Genomic DNA, 25875 nt, shown 5'->3' with positions numbered 1-25875 from the left:
CCTTTTTTATATATGATATATATATATATATGCGTATATTCTGTCTTTCTTTCACTAATCTTTATTTGGTTGGTTTGTTTGTTTGTTCCCCCCCCCCCATGTCCAGACGGCTTTGTTTAGCTTGACACTGTGAGCGTTTGAAACGTAGAAACGAAAATGGTTCCGCACTCCTGGCTTCTGACTTAGAGGAAATGTGTCCGTTACGTGGAGGGGGGGGGGGGGGGAGTAGCTGTGGCCGGCCCGTATGATCACAGAGGGGAGGGTTTGGCGGGGAGCGCACTTACCGTTTCTCTCTCTGCGGGGAAGGCCCTCCACGCGGGTTGGGCCCCGGTTTACGCGCCTCTGAAACTGTACCGGGCTCCACCGTTCCTACGGCACTTCTTCCTTATTGTTCCTTTTTGGTGTTTTTTGAATCGTGCGTACGCTTTTATCGGCTCCTTCGCGTCGCGTTGAATAAGCTAACCTTCCGGTGCGGCCTCTTCCCGCCTCCTTTCTCTGCGCTTAATTCTTTGTATGTTTTTCCTGTTCTAAAGCGTTTCCCCCGTCTCGCCCCGTCTTTGTGTGTGTGTGTGTGTGTGTGTGCGTGCGTCTGTGCGCCCGCGCGTGTTTTAGGGTCGGGGGTAACCGAATCGCCCTCTCTATGCATTGTGCCGTACGATTGATTTGCGGCGACGTGGTGTTTTTTATAGCGGATGAATTTGTGTAAATAGCGCTGCTCCTGTGCGAAGCCTGAGAGAGCGAACGTGTGCGCACGCACACGCGCGTCTCAGGCCCTGTAGAAATGAGGGATTCTGGGAGGGAGGGGGATTTTTTTAACACACCCACACAACGGGGCATTAAATCAGACCTACGTGCTTCACACAGTGCTCAGGTCTGGGGGGGCGCACAGAGAAACACAGGGTCCTCTCCTTTGGGGGGGTGCAGAGCACTTGGGGAGTAGGGGGGTGCAGTTTGGTGTTAAACTCACCCCTCCCCACCCTCTCAGATGTGGCTCAATGGGACTCCTGTCGGTTTTTACTTCTTGTTCTGATGTTCTGATGAGCTTTTCATACTCAACCCCACGTCCTGTAGCGCTACTCAACCCCACGTCCTGTAGCGCTACTCAACCCCACAACCTGCAGTGTCTGTAGCGCTACTCAACCCCACGACCTGCAGTGTCTGTAGCGCTACTCAACCCCACGACCTGCAGTGTCTGTAGCGCTACTCAACCCCACGACCTGCAGTGTCTGTAGCGCTACTCAACTCCACGACCTGCAGTGTCTGTAGCGCTACTCAACCCTACGTCCTGCAGTGTCTGTAGCGCTACTCAACCCCACGACCTGCAGTGTCTGTAGCGCTACTCAACTCCACGACCTGCAGTGTCTGTAGCGCTACTCAACCCCACGTCCTGCAGTGTCTGCAGCGCTACTCAACCCCACGTCCTGAGGGCCGCAGTGTCTGTAGCGCTACTCAACCCCACGTCCTGCAGTGTCTGTAGCGCTACTCAACCCCACGTCCTGAGGGCCGCGGTGTCAGCAGGCATTTGCTTCAATCCTGTTGTGCACCGCGACACCTGATTTCACTAATTGGCTTATTATCTCAACCAAGCCGGTAAAATAATGGCTGAAATCAGGTGTTGTAGCGCACGGGTAGGAGCAAATTACGTTAAAAAAGTTGAGTAACGCTGTCGTATGGGGTGGGGGGCGGATGGACGGACGTAGGAGAGGCGGTGTGGTTCGTATGAAACATTCCAAGATTTATACTTCTTTAATTGTTTTCTATTTTGTTGTAAATTTTAAGCTAAGCCCCGCCCTGAAGGCTGAACATTATCTTGACAATGAATGATTTGCCAGTACTCGCAAGTCCAGCGTTTCCATTCCAAGGAATGTTCTCAATCTGCTGGGATCTTTTTGCAGCCCCCCCCCACTCTTCCGAAAAACGCATGCCTGTGTGGGGTCAGCAGAGGTCACTGTGAGGTCAGGCGGAAGGGATCTGCTGCTACCAGCTCACATTCGGGGCAATTACAGATGCAGCTGTTTCAAACCTACAGGAAAACAGCCAAAACAACACATTTCCATTTGTTTTTAGCAGGGCAGCTGGTGGGGTGTCGTGGTTTCAGATCATTGAAATGCTTTGGATCTCCTGTATGTTTAAAAAAAGAATTTTTAAAACCCATGCTAAAGGAAAGCATTTCCTCTAATGAAGCCATGGGGTCGTTCTCTTTTTTTAATTTTTTAAACATTTTTAATTTTTTTTATGGTTGTCTTTTTTTTTTTTCTACTATTCAAATATCCTCGTCAGAAACATCAAAAACATATCAAAGTGTTTTTCTTTTTTTGGTTTGTGAAGGGTTAAAGGGGGGGGGGAGGGGTTAAGCTCTAGCACTTACTGTAATTTTAGTGGAGAAGCAGATTCTTTTTCTTATTAAAAGAAAGGACCCTTCCACAATGAAGCTCTTTTCTGCTGTGAGTTAAAACCGGACAGCTGTGTGATTCCTCTGACCTGCCCCCTCTCTCTCTCTCTCTCTTTCTCTCTGTCTCTGTCTCTCTCTCTCTCTCCTCCTGTGTCTGTCACCTTCCTTTTTTATTTTGTTTTTAGATTCTGTTGGACAGAGTGTCTGCCCTCATGATCATTGAAGCTACTATATTTTGTTTAAAAACCTGGGGGGAAGAGGCGTGTGCCTTTGTAAAGAAAGAATAATAAAGTTTGTACTTTGTTTTTTACAACTTTTGTTTCCTTGCTTGGCTTATTTATCTATTTTACTGAGTACCGTTCAAAATGTGTGCTAATAATGTCATTTATGAACTGTAATGCACAGTGTTGTCCACTAGGGGGGACATTATTTCAGGTCCATTGTAGCAGGCTTGATTTGACTGGTGACAGTCTGTTAATCCTATCTGCAGTACTGTGGCCTTGGCTGTTACTCATTCACGGGTGTGCCCAAATCAGCCAACTATGGTGTCCTCAATAATAATAATAATAATAAATTTTATTTGTATTGCACTTTATATATTTTTTAAAAAACCTCAAAGTGCTACAGATTAAAAAGCAGAAGTGCTTAGTGCTACTATGCATATGGTGAACTGCATGCTGTGTACTGTTTAGTGCATACATTTTAGTACACAATGGCCAGTATGCAAAAAAACTATTCCAAATGTACTGTGGAAGTGTCATAGGATGTTCTCCTTTTACATGGCCATGCTCACCTGTTGAGTGAAGCTTTCAAGTACAGTACATTTTGGCCGTGTACAAACGCTTACTTGCCTTCTGTTGAGTATACAAGGTGCATGCAAGTTGTATACAACTTGCCTACTCAATCATAGACCGGTAAGCCATTTCAGGCACTGCCTTAGAGAAACTTTCACCTACTTAACTTCCTCAACCAGCGTCCTCAACATCTATACTCAATAGTAGGCATATGCGCTGGTTTGGACGTGGCTTCAGTCATGAGCCGTGTCTGAAATGGCTTCCTGACTCCTGTGTCCTCAAAGTATGTGCGGCCTACTGTTTCCTGCATATTTTATAGTACACGAAGGGCAGTATGCAAAAAATGTACTCGTACTATTTTCCCCAACCGTACCGTGAAAGTATAAAACGTTCTGTTCTTGCAGCCTTGCTCACGCGTCGTCGTTGCTGATGGGAGACGTCAGTGAAGCGGTGTCATATTTATCAAACCGAAATGGTGGCTTACGCCCTGTCCTGAAATGCTCCCAAATATACACGCTGAAACCTCGGAAGTATATCGTTCTGGGATTTTAACCAGCCTCCATTCAAAGAAAATGTCCTCTACTGAAACGGGGCCAGTCTGTAGCCTCGTGGTTAAGGTACATCGCTGCCACCCAGAAGGTTGGTGTTTCAAGCCCCGGTGTAGCCGCAATAAGATCTGCGCAGCTGTTGGGCTCTTGAGGAAGGCCCTTTACTATGTACTGCTTCTGTAGGGGGGATTGGCTCCTGCTTAGTCCCAATTAACTGTAAGTCACTTTGGATAAAGGCATCAGCTAAATAGAAAATTATTATTATATTACATTTCCTCTTACCGGAGCAGCATCTGTCCATCCAGAGAGAGCGGGAGCTCCTTTAAAATTCCCTCCACCGCCCGTCTCCGTGCCCTAACGCTCCGGTCTGCTCACAAGTGTCATCCTCTCATTGGCTGCAGCTGCCCGGGCTGGACGAGTTCCCTCCAGAAGAGCGGCCTGACGTCAGCCGCACAGCGCCCCGAGGCTGGGAGGCAGGGCGCTATATTAAGCCCCCGCGCCATCAGAGCAGAGTGCGGCCCGCCAGTGTGTAGAAAATACCGCCATGACGACAGCCAGTGGCATGCGCGCATGTGGCTGGTGACCCTTCACACTCAATCGCTCTCTCTCTCCCTCTCTTTCCCCCTCTCTCTCTGGCTCTTTCCGGCTCGTTCCCACTCTGTCCCTGTCTCCGTCTACATCTCACTCTCTCACACTGTATCTGTCACTCTCTCTCACTCTCTCACTTTGTCCTTCTCTGTCTCTGTCTCCCTCTCTCTCTCTCACTCTCTCTCTCCCTCTCTCACTCTGTCCCTCTCTGTCTCTGTCTCCCTCTCTCCCTCTCTCTCACTCTCTCTCACTCTGTCTCTCCCCCTCCCTCTCTCACTCTGTCCCTCTCTGTCTCTGTCTCCCTCTCTCCCTCACTCTCTCTCACTCTGTCTCCCTCTCTCCCTCTCTCACTCTGTCCCTCTCTGTCTCTGTCTCCCTCTCTCCCTCACTCTCTCTCATTCTGTCCCTCCCTCTCCCTCTCTCACTCTGTCCCTCTCTTTCTCTGTATCCGTCTCCCTCTCTCTGTGGCTCTCTCTCACTCTGTTGGGTGGGCAGTCATTTTGTGAACTTGTGGGAGCTCCCTGGGAATTGTGTGTCTGTGTGTGTGTGTGTGTGTGCAGGATTGAAGGTTTGGGACGGCGGAAAAACTTCTTGCGCACTGGGTCCTCCATGGGATTCCCGACTCTGACTTCCCAATCCTTGAAGATCTGTTGGGGGTTAAAGGTCAACCACCCTGGTTAAATTTAGCAGCTGATTCTGGAGAGACCAGGGAGGGCCCCTCACAGAGGTAGACGTCATGGCAGCATGGGTTACGGAGACCCTCAGACGTGCCCATCACCACGATTTTGTGAATTTGTGTGATGTCATATTTGACCGCCCAAGTCCTGTTCCAAAATCAAGAACGGATAAAAGTCCCGGAAGTACTCTTGATTCCCCTGAAATATCAAGGATGCATCCAATGCATCCTTTCTCAACCAGAACAGACATTATATCCCACCATGCATTGTTCGATGGAGTGACGTTGTGAGACTAACCTTTTGATCATCTCATTTCACCAATAAATCTTTCTAAGAGTCTCGGTGGCGCAGCCTGTAGAGCACTGACCGCATGCTCATTGGCAGCCGCGATGTCGGCGGTTCAAATCTGACCGTCTGACATTTGTTGCATGTCTTTCCCTCTCTCTCGCTCCCATTCTTCCTGTCTCTCTATACTATACTGTCCAATGAAGCTGAAAAAGGCCTAAAAAATATCTTAAAAATAATAATAAATCATTCTAAGAATGAAAAGGAGGCAAGAAATATGTGTTTTAATTGCTGAATCATTTTTTTGTTTTCGCTACAGTGTATTAACTAAAACACGTAGGCGTGTTACTAGCCTCTGTTGTAATGGGACAGTAAGGAGCAGAGCATAACCTCATGGCACAAGCAGACATTGCTTCTCACATGCACACAGCTGTTCTCTGTCCTTGTGTTCTTGGAAGTGCGGTCTCACTGAAGAACATAATTTGCATTCTTGGTGTCGAGAAACACCCACTTACTACCTGTCTGATGCCGCGTTCAGATCAGATTAACAGGTTTGGAGCACATGAAAGGGGAGGGAAGGGTTTGATGTCACACCTGAACAACGTTTCCCCATAATTACACAAGTGAACAATGAATTCTTAAGAAAAAAACGCACCCAACTAATTAACAAATCATAGTCTTCAGACAATACCTTGATAAGTAGAATCAGGTGACTTAGTGCTAAAACAAAGAGCAGCACACGGGCGGCCATTTTAGGTGAAGATTGGGCACCCCAGCATACAGGCAGATCGTGTGGGAGGAGCCAGGGGGCCTCCGTGGCGCAGTGAATGTGTTTTATTTTGGCTTTGTATTTTATTGTGGCGCTACGAAGCGTATTCTGAAAAATTATTTGTGAAATGTGCAATATAAGTACGTTTTGCTTTCATATGATTCGAAACGGTCTCCGCTATGCATCCAAGGCCTCTCATCTGGGAACAATGAGAGGTGTGGCAACTGCAGGGTGAGTTTTACTTTTGATTAGTTAGTTTATTTATTAATTTATTTTTGTTGTTACTTTGTGTGATGATATGCCTGAACACCTTTCAGTGGTTATATTTGTACACCTGCTCCACTGTCTCTCTACCCCCCACCTCCCTTTGTCAAAGGGTTTGGAGACTGTCGCAGCTGTTTGTGGGGGGATGTCTTCCCCTGCTGTGAACTGTGTTTAGATTTTACTCACACACACACACACACACACACAAACCAATCTTAGACAGAGGTCATTTGAGTTTGGCATTTACGTATCGTGCCATTCTTAAGTTATCAAAATCATTTTTTACATTCTCCATTTTGAAATAGGACAGGATTTACAGCACCTGTGACTGTGGGAAGGTGCTCTTCAATGGACATTTCCTAACCTGTAAAAGAATCAGAATAATTCCCATGTGCCACAAAATGGCAGCAGTTATACGATCACCATTAAAAGGGGTCAATCACTTAATATTTCTATAGCCCTGCTGGAAAATAATACAAAAAATTTTTGTCAGTTGTTCAGCAGGTTTGTTGTGAAATAAACCTCATCGCAACTCATAATTATAATGCTTGACACTAGACCTATTTAATATGGGGATGGGGGCAGTTTTTATCTGTAAAAAAAAGGATTCGGAGTCCAAAAGGATACAACAGGAGAGGTGAGATTATTATTCTTATGATTATTCATTCATTCATTATTATTAATATTATTCTTATCTTGTGTGGGATATTTTGACTTTCCCTATAACATGCTCCCTTGAGTGATTATGAAGTACACATTCAAGGTACATGATAGCAAAAGAAAATGGATATTGCTTGACTTGTGAGTAAACACATTTCACATTTTTTATTTCTGCATTCACTTAGTTTTAGTGAATGCCGAACAAAGCAACAAACCGTGTTTGCGGATAAATAAAATCATTCTTGCTTTTAATGACGATGAATGTTAAGGTTTTAAAGTCGTTTTTGTGCGACACTTTGCGTCTGAAACGGAACGTAAAGCTGTTCCCCTCCTTCCACGTTTGACGTCAGGTCTCCCTGCCTCACCTCTAAAAGGAACAGACAGCTGCTCGCGACGCCTCGACGTGGCAGGGACAGAGCTGCCACAGAACTGCCCCTGCCCACCCCCCGAAAGCAACCCCACCTCCCCTGCGGAGCCAACGCCACACCCACCGCCCTGCTCCGGAGCCCCGCCCTCAACTTCCATGCCCTTTGACCTTTTCCACCTGGTATATATAGCCACTCTGCCTGTCAGAGTTCTCCTGGCTGCCAAAATGAAGGGTATTATCTCAATCTGCTGCTTTCTGTTTTTCCTGGCCCTGACCAGAACGGGTGAGTGGGGACTCATTTTGATTTTTCTGAAAGTGTTCGTCTCATGTTTGTGTTTCGCGTGCATGCGTCGGCACGCGTCCGGGGCGAAGGCAACGCACGGAGGGCGTGAGGGTAGGGTCGGGGCCCGTCTGCATGCTCGCCTGCTGGGCAGGGTGCCCCTCGAATTTCTCAGGGTGAAAAGTCACTTCCTGTTCGAAGGGATCGATGGCAAGGGGCACGGCCGCGGAATCTAACCGAGGCGGGGGAGGACAGGGGCTCCTCCTATGGGCCGCTTCTTGTTGGCAGACTTAGCGATAGCAAAAATCTTTTTTTCTGTTTCTGTCATGAGTGAAATCCCCTTTTCTGTAACAAGGGCACGCTTGTGATGGTGCCTCTCTCTCTGCCCTCGCCGTGGGTGTGATATTGTGGGATTACAGGGGGAAGTCGGGGGAGAGCTGGGGGGTGTCCGGGCTCGGGCAGCGGTCACGCTGACTCCCGCGGGAGGCAGGTTCCACAGCTCTGTGCTCCGGCGCTATTTAAAATCAGGTTATAAAACAAGATGGCCGCTTCCCCGGGCGAGCCTGAGGTATGCGCGCGGCCGCTTCGTCCGGTCGCCTTTATTTAAAGTGCAGGTGCAGACGCTGCAGTTTGGGGCCTTTTTTTATTTTTAAAGTGTTCACATGTATTCCTTTCTGAGAGTGCACACACACTACACACACACACACACACATATACACACAGTCTCCCTCTCTTCCTTTAAGTGGGCTTTGAAATATCAGATGTTTTTGGCATGGAGGGCCGATGTGAGCTGTTCTGAAGCTTGTCACCAGCTGATGGAAGTCCCCCAACGGTCAGAGACTATGAGAGAATGAGAGAGGGATCAGAGCAGAGCTGAGCCCAGCTGAGCCTGTCCTTCTGTCCGTCTGGCCTCTGTCTGCCTCTCTGCACTTCTGACAAATAGATCGCAATTTTTTTATTTTAATTGTAGGTGTGAAAAAGTAGATGCGGCCTGGTTCTCAGAGATTCTTGCTATTCCGTGACCTTTGACCAGCCCTGCTAACTGACAGCAGGTTCAGAACATACATTCCCCTGCTTATTTATGCCGGATGCTAATGCTAATAAGCTAATACTTTCATGGGCCCAAGCTCCGCCCGGCATCTGATTCATAGGATCGTGGCGGTGTCTTCCTTTTGCAATGTGTGGCATTTAGTAGAAATTGATCTGGCCTTGGTTCGATGGTTACCTAGCGGCCTGATGTCTTGGCCCCCACAGGAAAGCGGAAGAGGTCTTTTTTCGCTGGCAGCGGGCAGCCTTACCCTTGTGCGTCCTTGGGATCCGTTCAGCTCAGGCCTGGTCCCTCATATCCAGAGCTGCCATCAGGTGTCTAAGATTGGAAAGCCAACCGTAACCCGACACCGTGGAGCACTGCGCAGGCCCCAACGACACCCCCCCCCACCCCCACGCCCCACACCCCGGGCTTATCCTCAACACCTCTCCCCTCACGTCGCCCCCCCACCCCCCCCAGGAACCCAGCACAGCTGCTCCCAGCCTGCCCTGTCACAATCGCAATTTATTCCCAGCCGCCAGCCTTATAAGGACATCCATTATCGCGGCGGGAGGGACCGCCGGCCGGGCCCGGTGCAGCCTGTCGGCCCTGGCACCTCCGTCGGCTCTGCCCGTGCGGGGCGTCCGCTGTTTCCGGCGGGTACATCGTGTCCCCGTCACCTGCAGGGCCTGCCACCTGAGCCCCCTGCTGCAGTCGTCTGCGCGACAGCGCCGAGGTCCTTATTGGTCGATATCACACCGGCGTTTCGACGAGCGTGCGCAATGCGCAGGTGCGCTTGCGTGCGTTCGCTGGTGTTCGAGCGCGTCCGTAGCGCACGGGTGCTTGTGAGATCGTTTTCGTGAGGATTGCTGCCGACATGGAGATGTAAGACGATTCTCTGGGAGCGCTCCGTCTTCTGTTCTGTTCTGTTCTGTTCTGTTCTGGCATTTTAGCACTTCTGTGGCTGTGCTTCCTGAGGTCACACATGCATGCAGCGCAACTGAGAGAAAGCCCTGCTGAAAAGACAGCTCGGGTTTTTTTGAAATGGCTGGTAGCCTCTTGACCCATTCAGACTGGCTCTACACTCAAGAGGGTTTGACCAGCCCGAGCTATGTTTTGAAACGGCTGGTAGCTGGTCATAGCTGGATTTTACAGTAGGGAGGGTAAGCCTGTCAGTGGTATTAGCTCCGCTAAGGCAAGCTCAAGGCAGCTGCTCTCAGCCAAGTATTTGGTGCCACAGATGGCTACAGAGGAGGCTTTGGTGCATGTCATGAGTGAGGTGTTAGAGTTTGAATGTCTCCGTGTGCAAAGGCAATTCACAGTCAATATTATTATTATTATTGATTTGTGCAATACAAAAATGCAAATCTAGTTTGTAGATGTTTCCAGCTGTTCCACTTGCTGGGATTTTTTCAGTGAGGCTCAGCGAGTTCCCTAAATCTCTAACTCGTTACACCGGTAGATTTGTTTATCCCAGCCTCCGTTCAATGAATGTAACTGTAAACACGGAAAGGCTCGGTCCTGAGACTTCTTGTGTAGAGAATCAGTGACTGCACTGGTGTTCAGGTCAAAGGCCATAGCAGTCCAATGGTTTGTGTTGTGGTCGTTATGGCTTGCGTTGCAATTTTTCACCCTATTATATTCAGTTATAGAATTTGTGTGGGGGATCGAAAAAGGGCTGTTCCTAAAACCACCCATAGTCTCAAAACCAATGGATATCTATTAGTAACTCTACCCAGGAGAGGGGCCTGTGCATATCTACAGTACCTGTGGTTCCTCTTTAAATTTCCACTCCTCCCCCCCGACTGACTCCCCTGGACCTGCACGTTTGTGTGCTGTGTGGTGGTTTGAGGTTCTGAAAGACTCTTGTGGGTCCATCAGCAGGTTATTATCCTCTCCGACCCCTGTTTGCTGCTCGGGGGCAGAGTGTGAGCAGTGGAGATTAAAATGAATTCAATTAAAAATATGGATCTGTTAATTAAGCCCAGAGAAAGATGTACCTTTTGGTTTAACGAACAAGGTCTAATGCAAGATTGTATTGTGCACAAGAGACTGACTGTTCTGAGCTTGTTTTAATTTCTGAGAATCACAGACCCTCCAACTCCCCTATCCTCCAGCCCCCTACTCTCCCACCCTCGCCTAGAGGCCAGTTTTTCTGTTGCATTTCATTTCTACTCTATAGATAACTGATTGATTAATGCCGCTAGGTTGGCCAGAGGTTTAGCTCATCTGGTGTCCTGGGGTTAAATCTGTCCTGATTAGAGGAGAAGAACCATGACCAGCAGCCCTACCTTGCTTGAGGGCCAGATTTGAGTATCCCTGCTCTATTCCCTCACCCTCATGACCTCTGTTGCAGTGCTTGGCTGGTCAGAAGCAGAACCTAACATACAAACTAAGTTCAGAGGGCCTTGTGTCTTGATCTGAACCACTCTGGTAGCCTTCCTGCTAAGAGATTAAAGTTTCACAAAATGCTCTCATAATATTACTGGAATGTTTTTTTAGAGCTGTAGCATTGTCACTATATGGCAGCAACATTGTGAGAATGTTTTGTGTTAACTGGGATGACAGCAGGACAAGAGGAGGGCATGGAGGGTTGGATAATCTCAGCATTTAAGGTGTTCCTCCTGGAAGATGGGGGTGGGGGCGTGTTTACCCCCTTTGTGAGTTCCTGCACGAGCACTCAGCAGGTTTTTTAGAAACTCTGGACAGTTCGTTGCACGTTCCTGTGCATCTACTGTAAATATTGAGATGCGTAGCTTGGTCTGTATGGTTCAGCCACAGTATGTGATTGAGGAAGTGACCTCCTTCAGAGTGGTTTGTGATGCAGGTGGCACCATATGTCTCCCCCTGTTTATCTTCCCCGTTTTGGAGTGCCCTATCACAACTTGACTCTAGCTGCTCAGTCACATGACACAATTGTGTAAACAGGAAAAGGGCTGGAATGCCCTGCTGAAAAATACTCAAGCTAGGTTTTGAAACAGCTGGTAGCTGGTTGGCCAGTTAGACCAGCTCCATACTCAACATGGTTTGACCAGCTCAAGCTATGTTTTGAAACAACTGGTAGCAGGTATTTCAAGCTGGTCATAGCTGGATTTTACACCAGGGTGGCACATTATTTATCATGACAAAAAGAGTTTGTCTTATCCTTGGGTAACAACAGGCTGGTAATGTGGAAATAGTTTTAGTGTTAAGAAGACTGCCCTCCGTTGAAGCAACTCTCACCGAAAACATGAAGGGGAAACACAGAGGTCAGGGGTCGCACACAGGGCAGGGTATTCTGGGAGAATAGAGAAAAATAGGGGATGGGCAGTGTCAGCTGTGTGATTAGCCTCCCTTTGGGGTTCCTCAGCTGTCACAACAGGAGCTGAATTTGGGGTGTGGGGTGTGGGGTGCCCTGAGGCCAGGTGAAAGCACACCTGGTGGAGCTGCGGTGTCAGTCTGTCACAGCCAGCAGCACCATCCTGTCATCTCTGCTGATTCTGCCGTTTTCTGCCCTTTCCTTCTTTGGTGCTGGTTTGAAGAAGGCCCCCCCCCCCCCCCCCCCACCACCACATACACACGCGCTGGGGATTACGCACAGTGGTGAAGTTCTCAGGACGGAAGCCTCTGTTGTGTTCTCTCACTATGTTTTTCTTTGGTTGCTTTGTTTGCTTTAATTGATTTGTTTTCACGGTTGCTATGATTTTTCCTTGCGATGGTTCAGATAGTTTATCAGGAGGGTGACTATACACTCGCAATGCTTCCTGTTCCCAGCTGGAGACTTCCTTTCGTTCATGACGTTTTTGAATGCTAGAGTTCCAGAACACTTTTGCTTTTCTGTTGACTCTGAGGAAGATGTGCCAGACATCCAAATGACCTTCACTCTGTTTCATTAAAGGTGTGAGTATTGAGGGCTCCAGTTCTCAATACTCCAGTCCAGGGCTCCTTATTTCCAGTCATTCCATGTGAATTAATCCAGTTAAGGATCGTTCTTTGTGCAGAGACGGTGTGTAATAAGAATTAGAGATCCCCAACTGCGCTTCCCCACGGAGTGTCTGCTCTGTGACAGCATGAAAGGAGATGAGATCTGGCATCTTTTTTGGCTCCTGATGGCAGTGCTGAGATGCAGCAGCCAGTCATGCAGGGAAACTGTATAGAAACCGCAGAGGAACAGAGCAGGTAGCCATTGTGGCTCAAGTTCTTCCACGGCACATTGGAATATACTGCTGGAAGCAGCAAGGCTGGGATGACCTTGTCTCAGAGCAAGATATACTGTATACAGTAAGGAGAGAGAACGAGTACAGTATGTGTGTGAGAGAGAGGATGCGTGTGTATATGTGTGAGTGTATGCAAAACTTGAGTATATGTGTATATGCATGTGCACACGTGTGTAAAAATGAGTATAAAAGTGTGTGAGCATACATTTGTAAATGGCAGTTGTAAGTTGGTTGTTTTGGCTCTGCACTCCAGCACATTGCATTTGAAATTAATATGAGGTTAAAATGCAGACTGTCACCTTTAATTTACATCCACATAAGGTGATCCTTTTCATACATAGCCCACACTATTTCAGGGGCACCAAAGTAATTTGACTTTAATTTGGTTTCCTGGTTGTTTCTGATTAGTCAGGTATATTCAAACGCTTCCTTAGTGCAGGAATCTTCCGTATCTAGTTTTGATTCAAGGCTTTTGATTGCTTTTTGTGTTACTGGCGTTTGTCCACATGATTTGTGCAACTTCAAGTCAAGGAAACCATTGTGAGGCTGAGAAATAATGAAAAATCAATCCGAGACATAGGCCAAACAATATGCTTACCGAAAGAAACTGAACCATCATTAAGAAGACAGAGCACTGGTGTACTGTGATTTCACTTGAGCAGGTTATAATTACACAATATAATATTCTAATATTCATTCTGCTGCTGCTATCAGCTGTTACATTATCAATAAAGACAAGTTAGCAAATTAAAGGTGCCAGTCAGTCTGAACTTTAATCTTATATTTATTGTTTAATTTTAAGCCCAATGTGCTTGAGTACAAAAGAACAGGAATTTTTTAACTGTCCAAATACTTACGGACCTCACTGTATATAAGTGTGTGTGTATGCTTGTGTGCACATGTGCACATGAGCGTGTGTGTGTGTGTGTGTGTGCTCGTGCATGTATGTATGAGTATATAAATAAGTGTATGAATGTGCATGTGTGTGTGCGCATACTGTATGTGTGTGTATGTGTGTGTTAAGCATCTGAAATACAGTCACAGGGGCTGTCACAGTGACTATGACTGCAGGCGGCTGATGCTCCTGCCTTAAAATAGGAGAGGAATGTTCGGCCCCCTCCTCTTTCCATCCCCTGACCCATTGTGGGGCTATTTCGGTCCCAGGAGGAACTGGGCTTCCAAAACCCTGGCACCTGTCGCCATCCGCGGGATGCGTCCCAGAGCCCCCCTCAGCCGCCACGGCCCGGGCCCGCGGCGTGGAGAGATGTGAGCGCTGCTCTTAATTTCGACCGTAACAACTGCTACTCCCGCCGTGTTTCGTGGTGACAATGGTTGGCTGAAGCCCCCCTCAGCCACCCACCCACCCCCCCCTTGCTGTACTGTGGTTGGGCATTTAACATTTAACAGGGGGGAAAGTCAGAGGTTTATAGAGTAGGACTCAGCTGTCATCAGATACCCGCTGTATACCTGCTAAATCCAGTGCACCCCCCCCCCCCCCCCGCCCCCCTTTCCCTGGAGTTTCCTGTGCCGGTGCTCTTAAATGCCATCCACCACAGCTTCCCTCTGCCGAAGGAATATCCCCCTCGCTCTCCTGCACTCTTTCCTTAATTACATTAAACCAGCTTTAATTCAATTACCCTTTTGGGAGTAGCCTGCACAACCTGATCCTGGGGGTTTACCTGCATCAGCACACTGGCACGCACACACACACACACACACACTCACACACACTCACATACACACACGTACATACGCATCCTCACCCACATGCACACATATACACTCACTCACACGCACACATACACACACAATCACTCACAAACACACACATACTCACACACACATACACACACGCGCACACAGACCCTCACACACACAGTATTGAGAAGTGTGTATGATGTAATTCTGTAAAGCAGCATTCTTCTGAGAACCCGTAGCCTGTTCATTGTTTTGCACTGTGTACATTCACACCATCACAGGCAGTGAGTCTGATTAAATGATTCAAACAATTCAACTCAGAATTCGCCCCAAAACAGTCCTTTCCCTGTAAAGCCTTTGAACATACAAGCAACCCAACTTTTTGACCACACCCCTTTCAACATTATTCACACAGATGGCCCTGTCACTCAACCAGTCACAGTGCCAACACAAGCAAACACTGCTCTCTCATTGGTCTCATCAAATTGTCCTCAAAAAATGTGATGATTGAAATACTACAAGACAGTCATGACAGAAATGAATATTATTACAATGACACGGATACGGTAAGGACACACACACACACACACACACACCCCACATCCCCCACTACACACACACACCCCACATCCCTCCACCACACACACATGCACACAGACATACCACAGGCAGGTATTGGTGCTGTCACTGTTGTGCCGTGACACAAAACTTCAATGGACGATCACAAACTGTACTTTGACCAATAAGCCAGGGTCTGTGCCTGGTTTGTCCGAGGCATTCTTTCTGAATGTGCTGTTGTGACCACTTTGTTTTTCCAAACTGAACACGGTTGCCAGGCAACAGCTTCAACAAGGACACATGGCCGGGGCGCAGATGTCTGGAGCTCATCTCTCCCCCCTGGCACCTCCAGGGTTAAATTCCCTCTCATCCCTCTCCAATCATGTTTCTTCATTTTTGCTTCTTTGTACCACGGACAGGATAATTTGAGCACGATGATTTTCATCATTTGTATTGGAATGAGTCATGTAGGTGTCTGGTATTTGCACTTTCTCTTTATTGGAGGTTTAAAAAATATGATGACGCACTTAATAGAAAGCAATGATGAACAGATGGCAAAGTGAAAGGGAAATTATATTGTGTGGATCTCCGCATCTAAACGCACAAAGAAGTCTGACTCCCCAATGGCCTTGACTTCATTTACTGTCCTGCAGAATATCAAGTTATTATTGTCTCATAAATCATCACTTAAATCATAAGAACGTTACAGAAATAAAATGAGATTCACAAATTCACATATCTTACCAACTAAATATTTGGTTCAGAAATGTGTTTTTGTGCATAAAAACGAATCTCTCCCAACAGACAAATGTAATAACAAATTTTAATTTCTTGATGCGTGTTGTGTTTTCTGAAAAGATTTACCAGAAAACATATCTGTACATGTAAGCATCGCTTGGCACAGACTAATTCTTGGCAAATGTATCCATAAATGGGGTTTTCACTGAGTCTAATCCAGCCAATCAAATTTTACGACATCCTTTCACAAATGCCCTCATCACTCTGACCAATCATAGCATTATTGCAGTTCCGGCTCAGTTCTGTTTCGTATTCATGAGGCTTTCTACAGACACTTTTCAGGAAATAGGAAAAGTTAAGACCTCGACTGAACCCCTAAAAATACAGCAAGTGAGGTAAACAAACTGCCCAGTGAGAAGATAAAAAACCCCACTCAGTGGCCGTTCTATTTTCACCGTTCCTCGATTGACTCTGAAAAACTGAAGAACTTCTTGTGTTTGCCCTGCGCTCTCCTTTCCCAAACTCAAATCAGAATCATGAAATGACTGCGTGCTGTGATCAGCATCGGTTGTCTTGACCGCCCAAACCGCAGGACCGCGACCCATCGATGGCTGGAGACGTCCCGGAGGACCGCCTCGAGCCGCCCGGATTACCCAGTGCGGCCCTCGTCTCCCGCCTTTGCGAGGATGACGGGCAGAAGGTCAGATAAGGAATCGTTGGCAGCGTTTCACGGTTGTGATTGGGTCGTGGTGTGTCTGCGGTCAAAGTCATCGCTCCAGACATTAACTTCAATTCCGTCGATTACCCAAGCAAAGCGGAAGGCAAGGTCGACGTGCAAGCTATTTATCGTGTTAGATTTTTATCTCTAACCGGTTCTCTGGTCAATGAGGTAAAATGACCCTCTTTGCTGAGTATTTATGGAGTGTGTGTATGTGTGTTTAATAGTAAGATCTTCCGTAATGAAATCACTGTCACTCCCATCCTCTCCTGTGTAATCTCATTCTGACCTGCGGGCTGCACCACAGGGTGACATCAGGCCAGATGACCTCATCCCTTCTACCTGATATTTACCCATTTTTTATATTTAGAAAGAACACTGTAAATATTTGTCATTTCTTTATTGCATAACCCCTGTCTTTGGTACTGTATCTGGTATCCAGATATATGATGTTAGTGACAGGTTAACATCACTCTGATCTTCTGTCTACTCTGTGAATGCTGAGGCAGATTGGCACTGATAGCTCATGTAACCCCACCCCACCCCCCACCTTCTTTGGCATTGTCCAGCCTCCCCCAGACTCTAACATTACACACCCTTATTTTTAGGGGCTTCGCTCCTGCTGGTGCATCCACATAGTGACATTGCTTCAGCGATTATTTATTAGTTTGCTTTAAATAGAGCAGACAATCGCCCTATTTTTGTCTTTTCACCTTTACTCAGACAGGGAGGGGGAGAAGAGAGGGTTAGAGGGAGAGATGGGGTCACAGCACAGGCAACGCAATGTCAGTCGATCTGGACACTCTGTGGACTGTTAATTTAACTCTAGGAGAGTGTCTATGTATCCACCAGGGATCAACGTTACTCTTGCGGGAATTTAGCAACGTTGATTAAACACTGGCACTGCCCATCAAAGCACCCACAAGCAGAAGCTGAATATTTGATTATTTATGTCTTTAAGATATAATATCTGTGGAATGTACTGGACGATTGGTACAAGGGAAATCAACCTACATAGACTTTGGCATACTTTATAATATCTTGTTTATTTCCACAGCAAACTTGGCAGTGTTAAATCTCAGAAAGAGGACATTTTGTTCTGATAGCACTGGACATTTTACTATGCACGCAAGGCTACCGTCACGCGTACAAATGTACGTAAAGCACATTTTTAAATGAGTGTGTTAGAGTCTGTCCTTCAGTCTCCTCTTTAGAGTCAAAATCTTGTTGAAGATCTCAAATGGTCCAAATGATTCTCCATCTAAGTAGGACTAAAACTGCATGCTGACTCACAGCACTGATAGTCGTGACCCAGGATGAACCTGAACAGGCCCAATGGTGGAGTCCTATCCAGCTGTCAATCGCCTGACGTTTGCCTAACCGTGTGGTGTGGTCGGCCAGAAAATGACTGTACTCTTCCAGAAAGACACTGAGAATTAGTGAAAGGCAACATGGCCAGATCAAGATGTAAATCATCTGAAGTACGGGGTCTTGTGCTGTGCGGTAACATTACACAGTCATATGTAATGTCATGCTACTGTATAAATTGTCTTCAGCTGATAGCCATCCCTTCCAAAAATATCTGAAAGTGCTCATGTGAACCTCATGAGAGAGAGGTGGTGAACTTCTGAAATCCAAAGCCATTGCCTCTGGGTTTACGCTGGGTATGTAAAATGGTCGCACTAGCAGTCTGCAGATGTAATCAGTGGAAAAGACGCTGTGCTGGGCATGTCTCCGTTTCAGCTGTTCAGTGAAAATGCCAAAGGGTATATTGCAGCTTTCCATTTTTCTGAGGTATTTTATGAATAATTCCAAGCCATATGCATAAGTGGTGAGAATGAAGCTGTGCACCTGTGTGGCCTGTCGCATGGGAATCAGCAGCATTACATTACATTACATTACACTATTGGCATTTGGCAGACGCTCTTATCCAGAGCGACGTACAGTTGATTAGACTAAGCAGGAGACAATCCTCCCCTGGAGCAATGCAGGGTTAAGGGCCTTGCTCAAGGGCCCCAACGGCTGTGCGGATCTTATAGTGGCTACACCGGGGATCGAACCACCGACCTTGCGTGTCCCAGTCATTTACCTTAACCACTACGCTACAGGCCGCCCTAACCGCCCTGCCCTAGCAGCAGTGTAGATACTCTGAGTGTAGGGTGCAGATACTGTGGCAGCACTCCCCGCGAAGAGAAATTGAAAAATATACATGTCCAAATGACCATTTTGCTATATAATACTTACAATGCGCTGGATTCCTGACCCCCAAGAAAATGAGTTCAAGGGAGGAATCATATGTACTGTTTGTGTACGTCATGTTCCAGAAATCTGGTAAATTGTAAAAAAAATCAAATAAAATAACAAGTCAACATGCCTTCAGGCGGCATGGATGGTGCGTGGGTAGCACTGCCACCTCACAGCAAGGAGGTCCTGGGTTCGAATCCCCGTCGGCTGGGGTCTCTCTGTGCAGAGTTTGCATGTTCTCCCCGTGTCTGCGTGGGTTTCCTCCGGGTACTCCGGTTTCCTCCCACAGTCCAAAGACATGCAGGTTAGGCTGATTGGAGAGTCTAAATTGCCCGTGGGTATGAGTGTGTGAGTGAATGGTGTGTGTGCCCTGCGATGGACTGGCGACCTCTCCAGGGTGTATTCCTGCCTTTCGCCCAATGTATGCTGGGATAGGCTCCAGCCCCCCTGCGACCCTGCTCAGGATAAGCGGGTTAGGATAATGAACGGATGGATGGAACATGCCTTCACGTACCTCCTCCCGAGCGCACACACACAGCACACTGGGTGACGTGGCCGCAATGAGGGGCCGGGTTTCCGTGAGAGTCTTGGCCGGGGTTTGTGTGTCGATGACACGGCGGTCATTGACACGGAGCCGGGCCGCTGGACGGGGTCCAGCCGCCCCAGTGGAAGGGGACACGGGAGCCCCCTCCCCTCCCCCAGCCTCACATCCCTGATTTCAACCACTGGATCGGGACCGCCACGGGGAATACACAGGCTGTGGGCCTCCCTATGTGGGCACGGGCCAATGGGGTGGGGTTGGGGGGTGCACTTAATGCCAGGGGTGAGGTGGATTCATTTCAGTCTGGGTTGGCAGCCTCTAAGATGGGGGGGGTGGTCTTTCGAGAAGGCTCGGATGCTTGTCTGTCCGCCAGCGGAGGGAGAGGGGTTCTTATAGGAGCCACTCCCAGACATCGCCTCAGGTTGATCTCCTCATCAGCTGAGCACCTTGTTAAGCTTTACAGACGCGGTCTGGCATTGGAGGTCCGAATAAGCGAATACATAGTTCATCAGTAATTCAACCAGAGAGGCGGCCTTTTGTAGGTTCTCAACATCCACTGGTTGCATTTCATTGGTCGGGGTAAACGCAACACGGGTCTGGCTTTTGAGATCCGTTCCGTGATTTCGGACGTGGGCTCGCTTGACCGCGGGGGCGAGGAACACCGATTCGTCATTTTCGGCGCAGGTGCTAAGAACGGTTAAGGGACGCGGCCGCTGCCTCACCGACGCCATGACAACGCGGTCTTTCTGCCCCTTCGAGGGAGAGCGCGGTCCCACCGCTAGCCTGGAAATAGGCCCTCGAAAAAGAAGCTCTCAACAGTTGTGAGATGAAGCCCCACAGGGAGCGCCTTCTATGTTGAACACACACTATAAATACTAGCGCATTAACCACATTCCACACACGGAATATATTACACACAGTGCTGTTTTTTAGTGTTAACGTTATTCAAACATTCAATAACAGTGGTTTAATTGCATACCTTGATGTAACTACATTAGAATTAAAAATTCATTTTGTATGATAAGCACAAGTACTGTTAGACTTGACATTATGTGTTGCAGTTTGTTCTAAATATCGTTCAGATTTCCGTGCATTGATGCACTTAAAAACCTAGACATTTTTCTTCAATTTGTTGCACCTACAATGTATTTTCTATAACACGTTCAATTGAACCTGAAAAATATAAATGATAAAACCGAGGTAAAAATTTAGGTTTATCCCACGAAGCATTTTTTCAGTGTAAAATTCCTGAATGAGAATAGCGTTGTGCCCTTCTCTGCACCCTCCGTGGCTCCAGCCCTGCTTCCTGTTCTTCCTGCCCTTGCCTCGCCATGCGGCATGCGAGAATGTGGAATTATTCCCTGTTTTGGAACAGAATGTTCTGCTCCCCTGAAAAAATAAGAGCACGCTCATAGAACCCAGATGGTCAAGATGACGACGCTAATAAGTGACTTGCAGCAGCAGCTGTTCTCAGCGGCTCTACTGACTCCTGTGGCAGCACAGAGCTGTTGTACGCCACTGCAGGCATGTAATATTCAATCAATTCTTTTTACCTTATTGTGTTATCTTGGTTTATTTTATCCTCTTTTTGGAAAGCATTTTTAATGCCATGTTCTGAAAGGTTCTACACATATGAAGTCTACTACTTGGTTCTATCTTATTATTATTATTATTATTATGATGCTTATGATTATGATTCTTATTATTATTATTATTATTATTATTATTATTATTATTATTTGTATTAATTGACAGGTTAATTAATTAATAATATGTGAAACTCTTGTTGTGTTCCTTGCATCTAAATGTGCTTAAGAGTGCTTATCCAATACACTTTTTAAGAGAACAAAATATTTTAAGGAAATAAGAGCCATGTATTGAGAATAAAAACAAAATTCTGTTCCCTGGGCCCTTGTGGGTCATGGAGGTTAACTAGACGGCAGCAGTCAGTCAGTGACACAGTACAGTAAGAGCAGTTGCAGAACCAGTTCAGAAAAAGGTGACATAGAATGGTGGGGGCAGGTCAAAGTTCAAATCCCTCCATCGTCCATGGCCATTGGACGAGCCCGGTCCTTTGCCCTCTGTGTGATGTGAAAACATTATTCATTGTACGGTTGTAATGTGGGAGATTTATTGCGTGCTTGTTGAGGTATTGCTGGACAGCAGCTTTGTGTTGTGTCCTGTAATGTGTCCAAAATCTAATTTAAAAAAAACAAGTTTGGTGGAAATACTTCCATAAATGGGATTCTGTCTTACGGTTTCCAACACTGAGGCATGTACTTGTTTAGAACTGGAGGTTCTTGGGTTGGTTTGTTTATCCTTTGTTTAAGTGTCACCAAGATTTAAAAAATCAGCTGTATGAATGTTCTTGCTCTGTAGAGAATATTGATTCATTTGATTTGTGATCACGTGTCAGTCTGAATTCCTGTCTCCATCTTTACATTCATCATTTAGTCAGTGCGGTCTGTCACCCCCACGGCAGACATTACTGATACTGACAGTATTATTGAGCTTTGACAATAGTTTTAAACTCTAGACTCAGCAGAAACATTGGACTGAAACTTCATTGAGGGACTGTTTTCCGCACAACAATGGCGGTGTCTGGTATGTTATTTGATTTAATAACCATATTGAAATCATATTTACCGGTCATAAAGTCATTTCTATTTTTGGTTGTACAGTATATGCAAGTAATCTGTAATGCACAAGTAGAAATACTGTGTTTACAGTTGATAATTACATTTTTAATTCCACTTAAATTAATATTAACGACTTAGGGAATGGAAAATGTATGACTGATGATGGAGATTTTCGCATTATGATTCTGATTATGCCACGATTACAGCCATTTCTAGCGGAAAGGGGGAAGTGCACGTGCACGTGCAGGTGTGTATATACCATGCACTGTATGCATTCAGACACGCCCTTCTGCGTCCGCCCTGCAGTCTGCGTTTGGTCTCATTATCGGCCGACGGCGCCGTTAGCGTCCCAGCGCTTTTGGGGCGGGGCGAGGATCGCGTGGACAGAATGGCGGCATGACGGTGTCCACAGCCGCTAGGCGTGAATCCTTCCCCCCCCCCCCCCCAGCTGTCGCCGATTTTACCGCCGTTCCGCGCGGTGGCCGCGAAACTCGACCTGCGGGTCGCACGCTCCTGGGCACCCAAGGACAGTCTCCGCGGACTGCCGGGGCCCGCTAAAATTAGAGAGCGGGCGCCCGTTTCTCTGGTCCTCCCGTGTGTGCGTGGCGGGTCTGTGATCTCGCCGACCCGCTTTCGGCCGTGTCATGAAAGAGGGGAGTCCCCCACCCCATCCGCTCGGCCGCTTGTTGTGAAACCATAGTTACGTTTAAAACAAAGTCCTCATCCGCGTATTTTTAGACGTCAGAAGCGCTACGCCAAATTGGCTGCGGACAGAATCTCACGGTCCTGAAATAGCTGGAACATTCTAATCTGGGGGGGGGGGGGGAATAATTGAGCATCTAACACGCAATAAAACAGTTGTGGATTTTTTTTTTTATCGAAGGAGATGCCTACAAAGAAAAAAAAGGCCATACACATGTCATTCTCTGTCCCAAATGACACGCCGTTGTCGTCTTGCCCCGAGGCCCCCCCCCCGGCTCATAAATAGACCTGGAACTTAATACTGTAAAAAGCCTGCCAGGGCCGCCATGACAGATGAATGCCATCCGCCTGTTTCAAATCACATGACAATCCACCAATCAGGCGGCGCGTACCCCGGGACCCGCCCATTACTTAGCATCACACCTTTATATGGAGATACAGCAGCAGGTGACAGGAAGGACAGCGCTCTGCGCTTACACACAATACAGGAGAGGAGCAGCCAAGCTCTCTGAGGACATTTTGAAAAGACCCCCAGTGCATTGCTCAAGATACTCAACTCAATGTTTTTTTTCTTGTAACAAGGATGAGGCTAAACGTTTCAGGTGTTTGATTATCTTTGTTGTTAATTAAATGGCGCACACGTTGTTGGGTGTCTCATGCTGTTAAAGTGCTGTTCTAGTGTAAGTTTGGTTTTGAATCAAGACCGTGATTGCTGCTAGCACCACCCAGGGATGGGAGGGCTTCAGCTGGCCGGGATGACAGGATCATATTTACTATCAGGTGCCCACTGATCAGGTGCCTGCACTGAGGAGTACATGAACAGTCTTCCTTTGACTCATGCATGTGTGAGTCTGACTTTTGAACTGCAATTTCTTTAGAATTGGCATCTCATATCAAGTTAATGAGTCCAAGAAAGAAAATCCTGATTATGTAATCTTCTTGTACATCAATTGCAATTGAGAGGCAATTGCAACAGACAGGTGCATAGATACCATTGTTATAGCCCGCTCCTTCAGTGTTTGTGAGATGCTGTGTAATTACATTATTGAAAACTGCACATTTGTTAAAAACACAAGTAGTAAAGGAATCTCTCACAAATGTATGCATCAATACTCTTGAGTGGTGAACAGTTAGTTTAAACCACACCGTATCGCACAAGTTACATACGTACAGAAAGTATTTTTTACGGGTGTTAAAAAAAATGGCATGCAGCGTACAGCATCTCTAAGCACAGTAAATTTATCATGCACAATTATGCATTTATACGATTTAGAGTAATTAAAAGGATTTAGTGTACCCGTTACTCTCTCGCTGCTTGCTTTGAAATGGAGACCAGAACAGAATCTCCATTCGCAGAGCCCGGTCACTCAGTCCACGAGGCGCACCTCAAGCACAGTGAACCAGCAGATTCTGCTTGACCTCGTGCGCTGAAAGCTGGCTGCTTTCCTCCCTGGAGTTATTTTTGTAGCGCAGGCTTGAGTTGATTTGCTCAAAGCGCCGTTTTTTTTTTTTTTTTGTCTTTCTTTTTTTAGGGAGGTTGGGGGGGGGTAGGAATGCGAGGAGCTGGTTCAAAGCCCGTCCGCTGCGGGAACAATGACAGCATCGTTTCTGTTTGATGTGATTCCGGCACATTCCTTTCTCTTGATGCGCTAATAGAAGCCAGCCGTAACGTCTGTGTTATATATGGGACTGGGCAGTTGCTCCTTCCGATCTGCGGGCCCTGTTTTATTTCTGTAGTTTATGGAGCACTACTGCGCGAGCCACACGATTACATGGCTCCTCTACTTGCGCGTCTGTTTTTATACAATAACTTGCATGCGTATACGGTTATTTCATTTGCGATAATTCATGGGCTAGCTGTTTTATTGACTGTATTTTTTGCCGCAAGTCATACTTCATAGTGAACCCTATCGGTTATAATACCCTAATAGAGATTTTCTGTAGTCCTATGAACCAAGCTCAGACAGGGTTCTTAATGAAAACCAAAGTACAAGGTAAAATAATTACTAGTAATGAGGCCTACTTCAATTCTGAGAACTAAATGGTAGTATCTGATTGGTTGAATCTGAAACTATGCGTTAGAACCTCCAAAGGAAAGGATCCAAAAAAATATATATATATTTTTTTTTCTTTGCTTGCAACATTGTTTTTACTTTTACATGAAGCAAATGTCTGCCATGGGGGTCAGACTGGTCAAAGCTGACAGGAAGGTGACAGTAACGCAAATAACCACACATTACAACAGTGGTATGCAGAAGAGCATCTCTGAACATACAATGCATCAAACCTCAAACTGAATAGGTGACAGCAGCAGAAGTTCTTGCCAGCCCCTGATTTGAACCCAGCACTTCCTTTGGCTCTCTAGGACCGGAGTCCCTGTTTATAATACATCTTTTCTTTCATGATTGTCTTCTGTCAGCTACACCAATGTGCACAGCCAATAAAACATAGGTTTTATTGCTTTGTTTTCATTGAATTGAACATGACCAACTATTAGAGCAGGGATACTCAATCTTACCCAGAAAGGGCCGGCGTGGGTGCAGGCTTTTGTTCCAACCAGATAGTTACACCCCTGATTCTACTAATCAGCCATTAGAGTCATTACTCAGGAGATTCATGAGTAAAATCAGGTGTGTAACTGCTGGGTTGGAACAAAAGCCTGCACCCACACCGTCTCTTTCTGGGTAAGACTGATTATCCCTGTAAGAGGCTGCTTCAGAGGAACATTGTTTGGCCATGTTCAATTCAATAAAAGCAAAACAATAAAGCCACTTTTTACCCACTTGAAACACTTCGTAGATAAACACTGGTCTTTAGAGTTAGAGTATGTGGCACAAAGTTAGTGCACTTAACCGGGGCCTGGTATCTGTGTGTTGACATATATATATATATATATATATATATACCCAAGAGAACAGAGCCCTTATCATATCCAGCCACACACTCTTTGCGCCTTAAAACTTGATATCGTTGGTCGTTAGCTCCCCGTGGGACATGCTTCCCCTGTTCATAAACGTGTACAGAAATAGGATGGTATCTAGGAGAGCACTAACAATATGGATTTCAAAGGGCAGGTCAGCTCTGCTATTGAATTGCTTTCAGAACGCAGCTGGTAGAGTAACCCAGTGAAGTAATGTTTTTGTGTTGCCTGCTGGTTGCTTTGGTTACCACTGATATTTTGCCCTCCCGC

General features: G+C 46.6%; 2 protein-coding genes across 3 annotated transcripts in view; both read left to right on the top strand.

Annotated features, from left to right (window-relative positions):
• tfap4 (transcription factor AP-4 (activating enhancer binding protein 4)) overlaps positions 1-4267 on the top strand; it is a 15513-nt gene extending 11246 nt beyond the window's left edge. The window contains 1 exon segment of the mRNA XM_061223270.1: positions 4136-4267. Coding sequence (XP_061079254.1) covers positions 4136-4267 — 132 coding nt within the window.
• Positions 4268-7468: 3201 nt separating this feature from the next.
• Positions 7469-25875, top strand: part of srl (sarcalumenin) — a 33373-nt gene continuing 14966 nt past the window's right edge. For both annotated transcript variants that reach the window (XM_061223061.1, XM_061223060.1), the window contains exon 1: positions 7469-7627. In XM_061223061.1, the coding sequence (XP_061079045.1) occupies positions 7501-7627 (127 nt within the window). In that variant the 5' untranslated portion in view covers positions 7469-7500. The remainder of the gene's footprint in view (positions 7628-25875) is intronic.

The sequence above is a fragment of the Conger conger genome, chromosome 16 (genome assembly GCF_963514075.1).
Source record: "Conger conger chromosome 16, fConCon1.1, whole genome shotgun sequence".
Classification (NCBI taxonomy): domain Eukaryota; kingdom Metazoa; phylum Chordata; class Actinopteri; order Anguilliformes; family Congridae; genus Conger; species Conger conger.
Note: the sequence above shows the minus strand (reverse complement) of the source record. Positions and strands in the feature narration are given on the sequence as shown.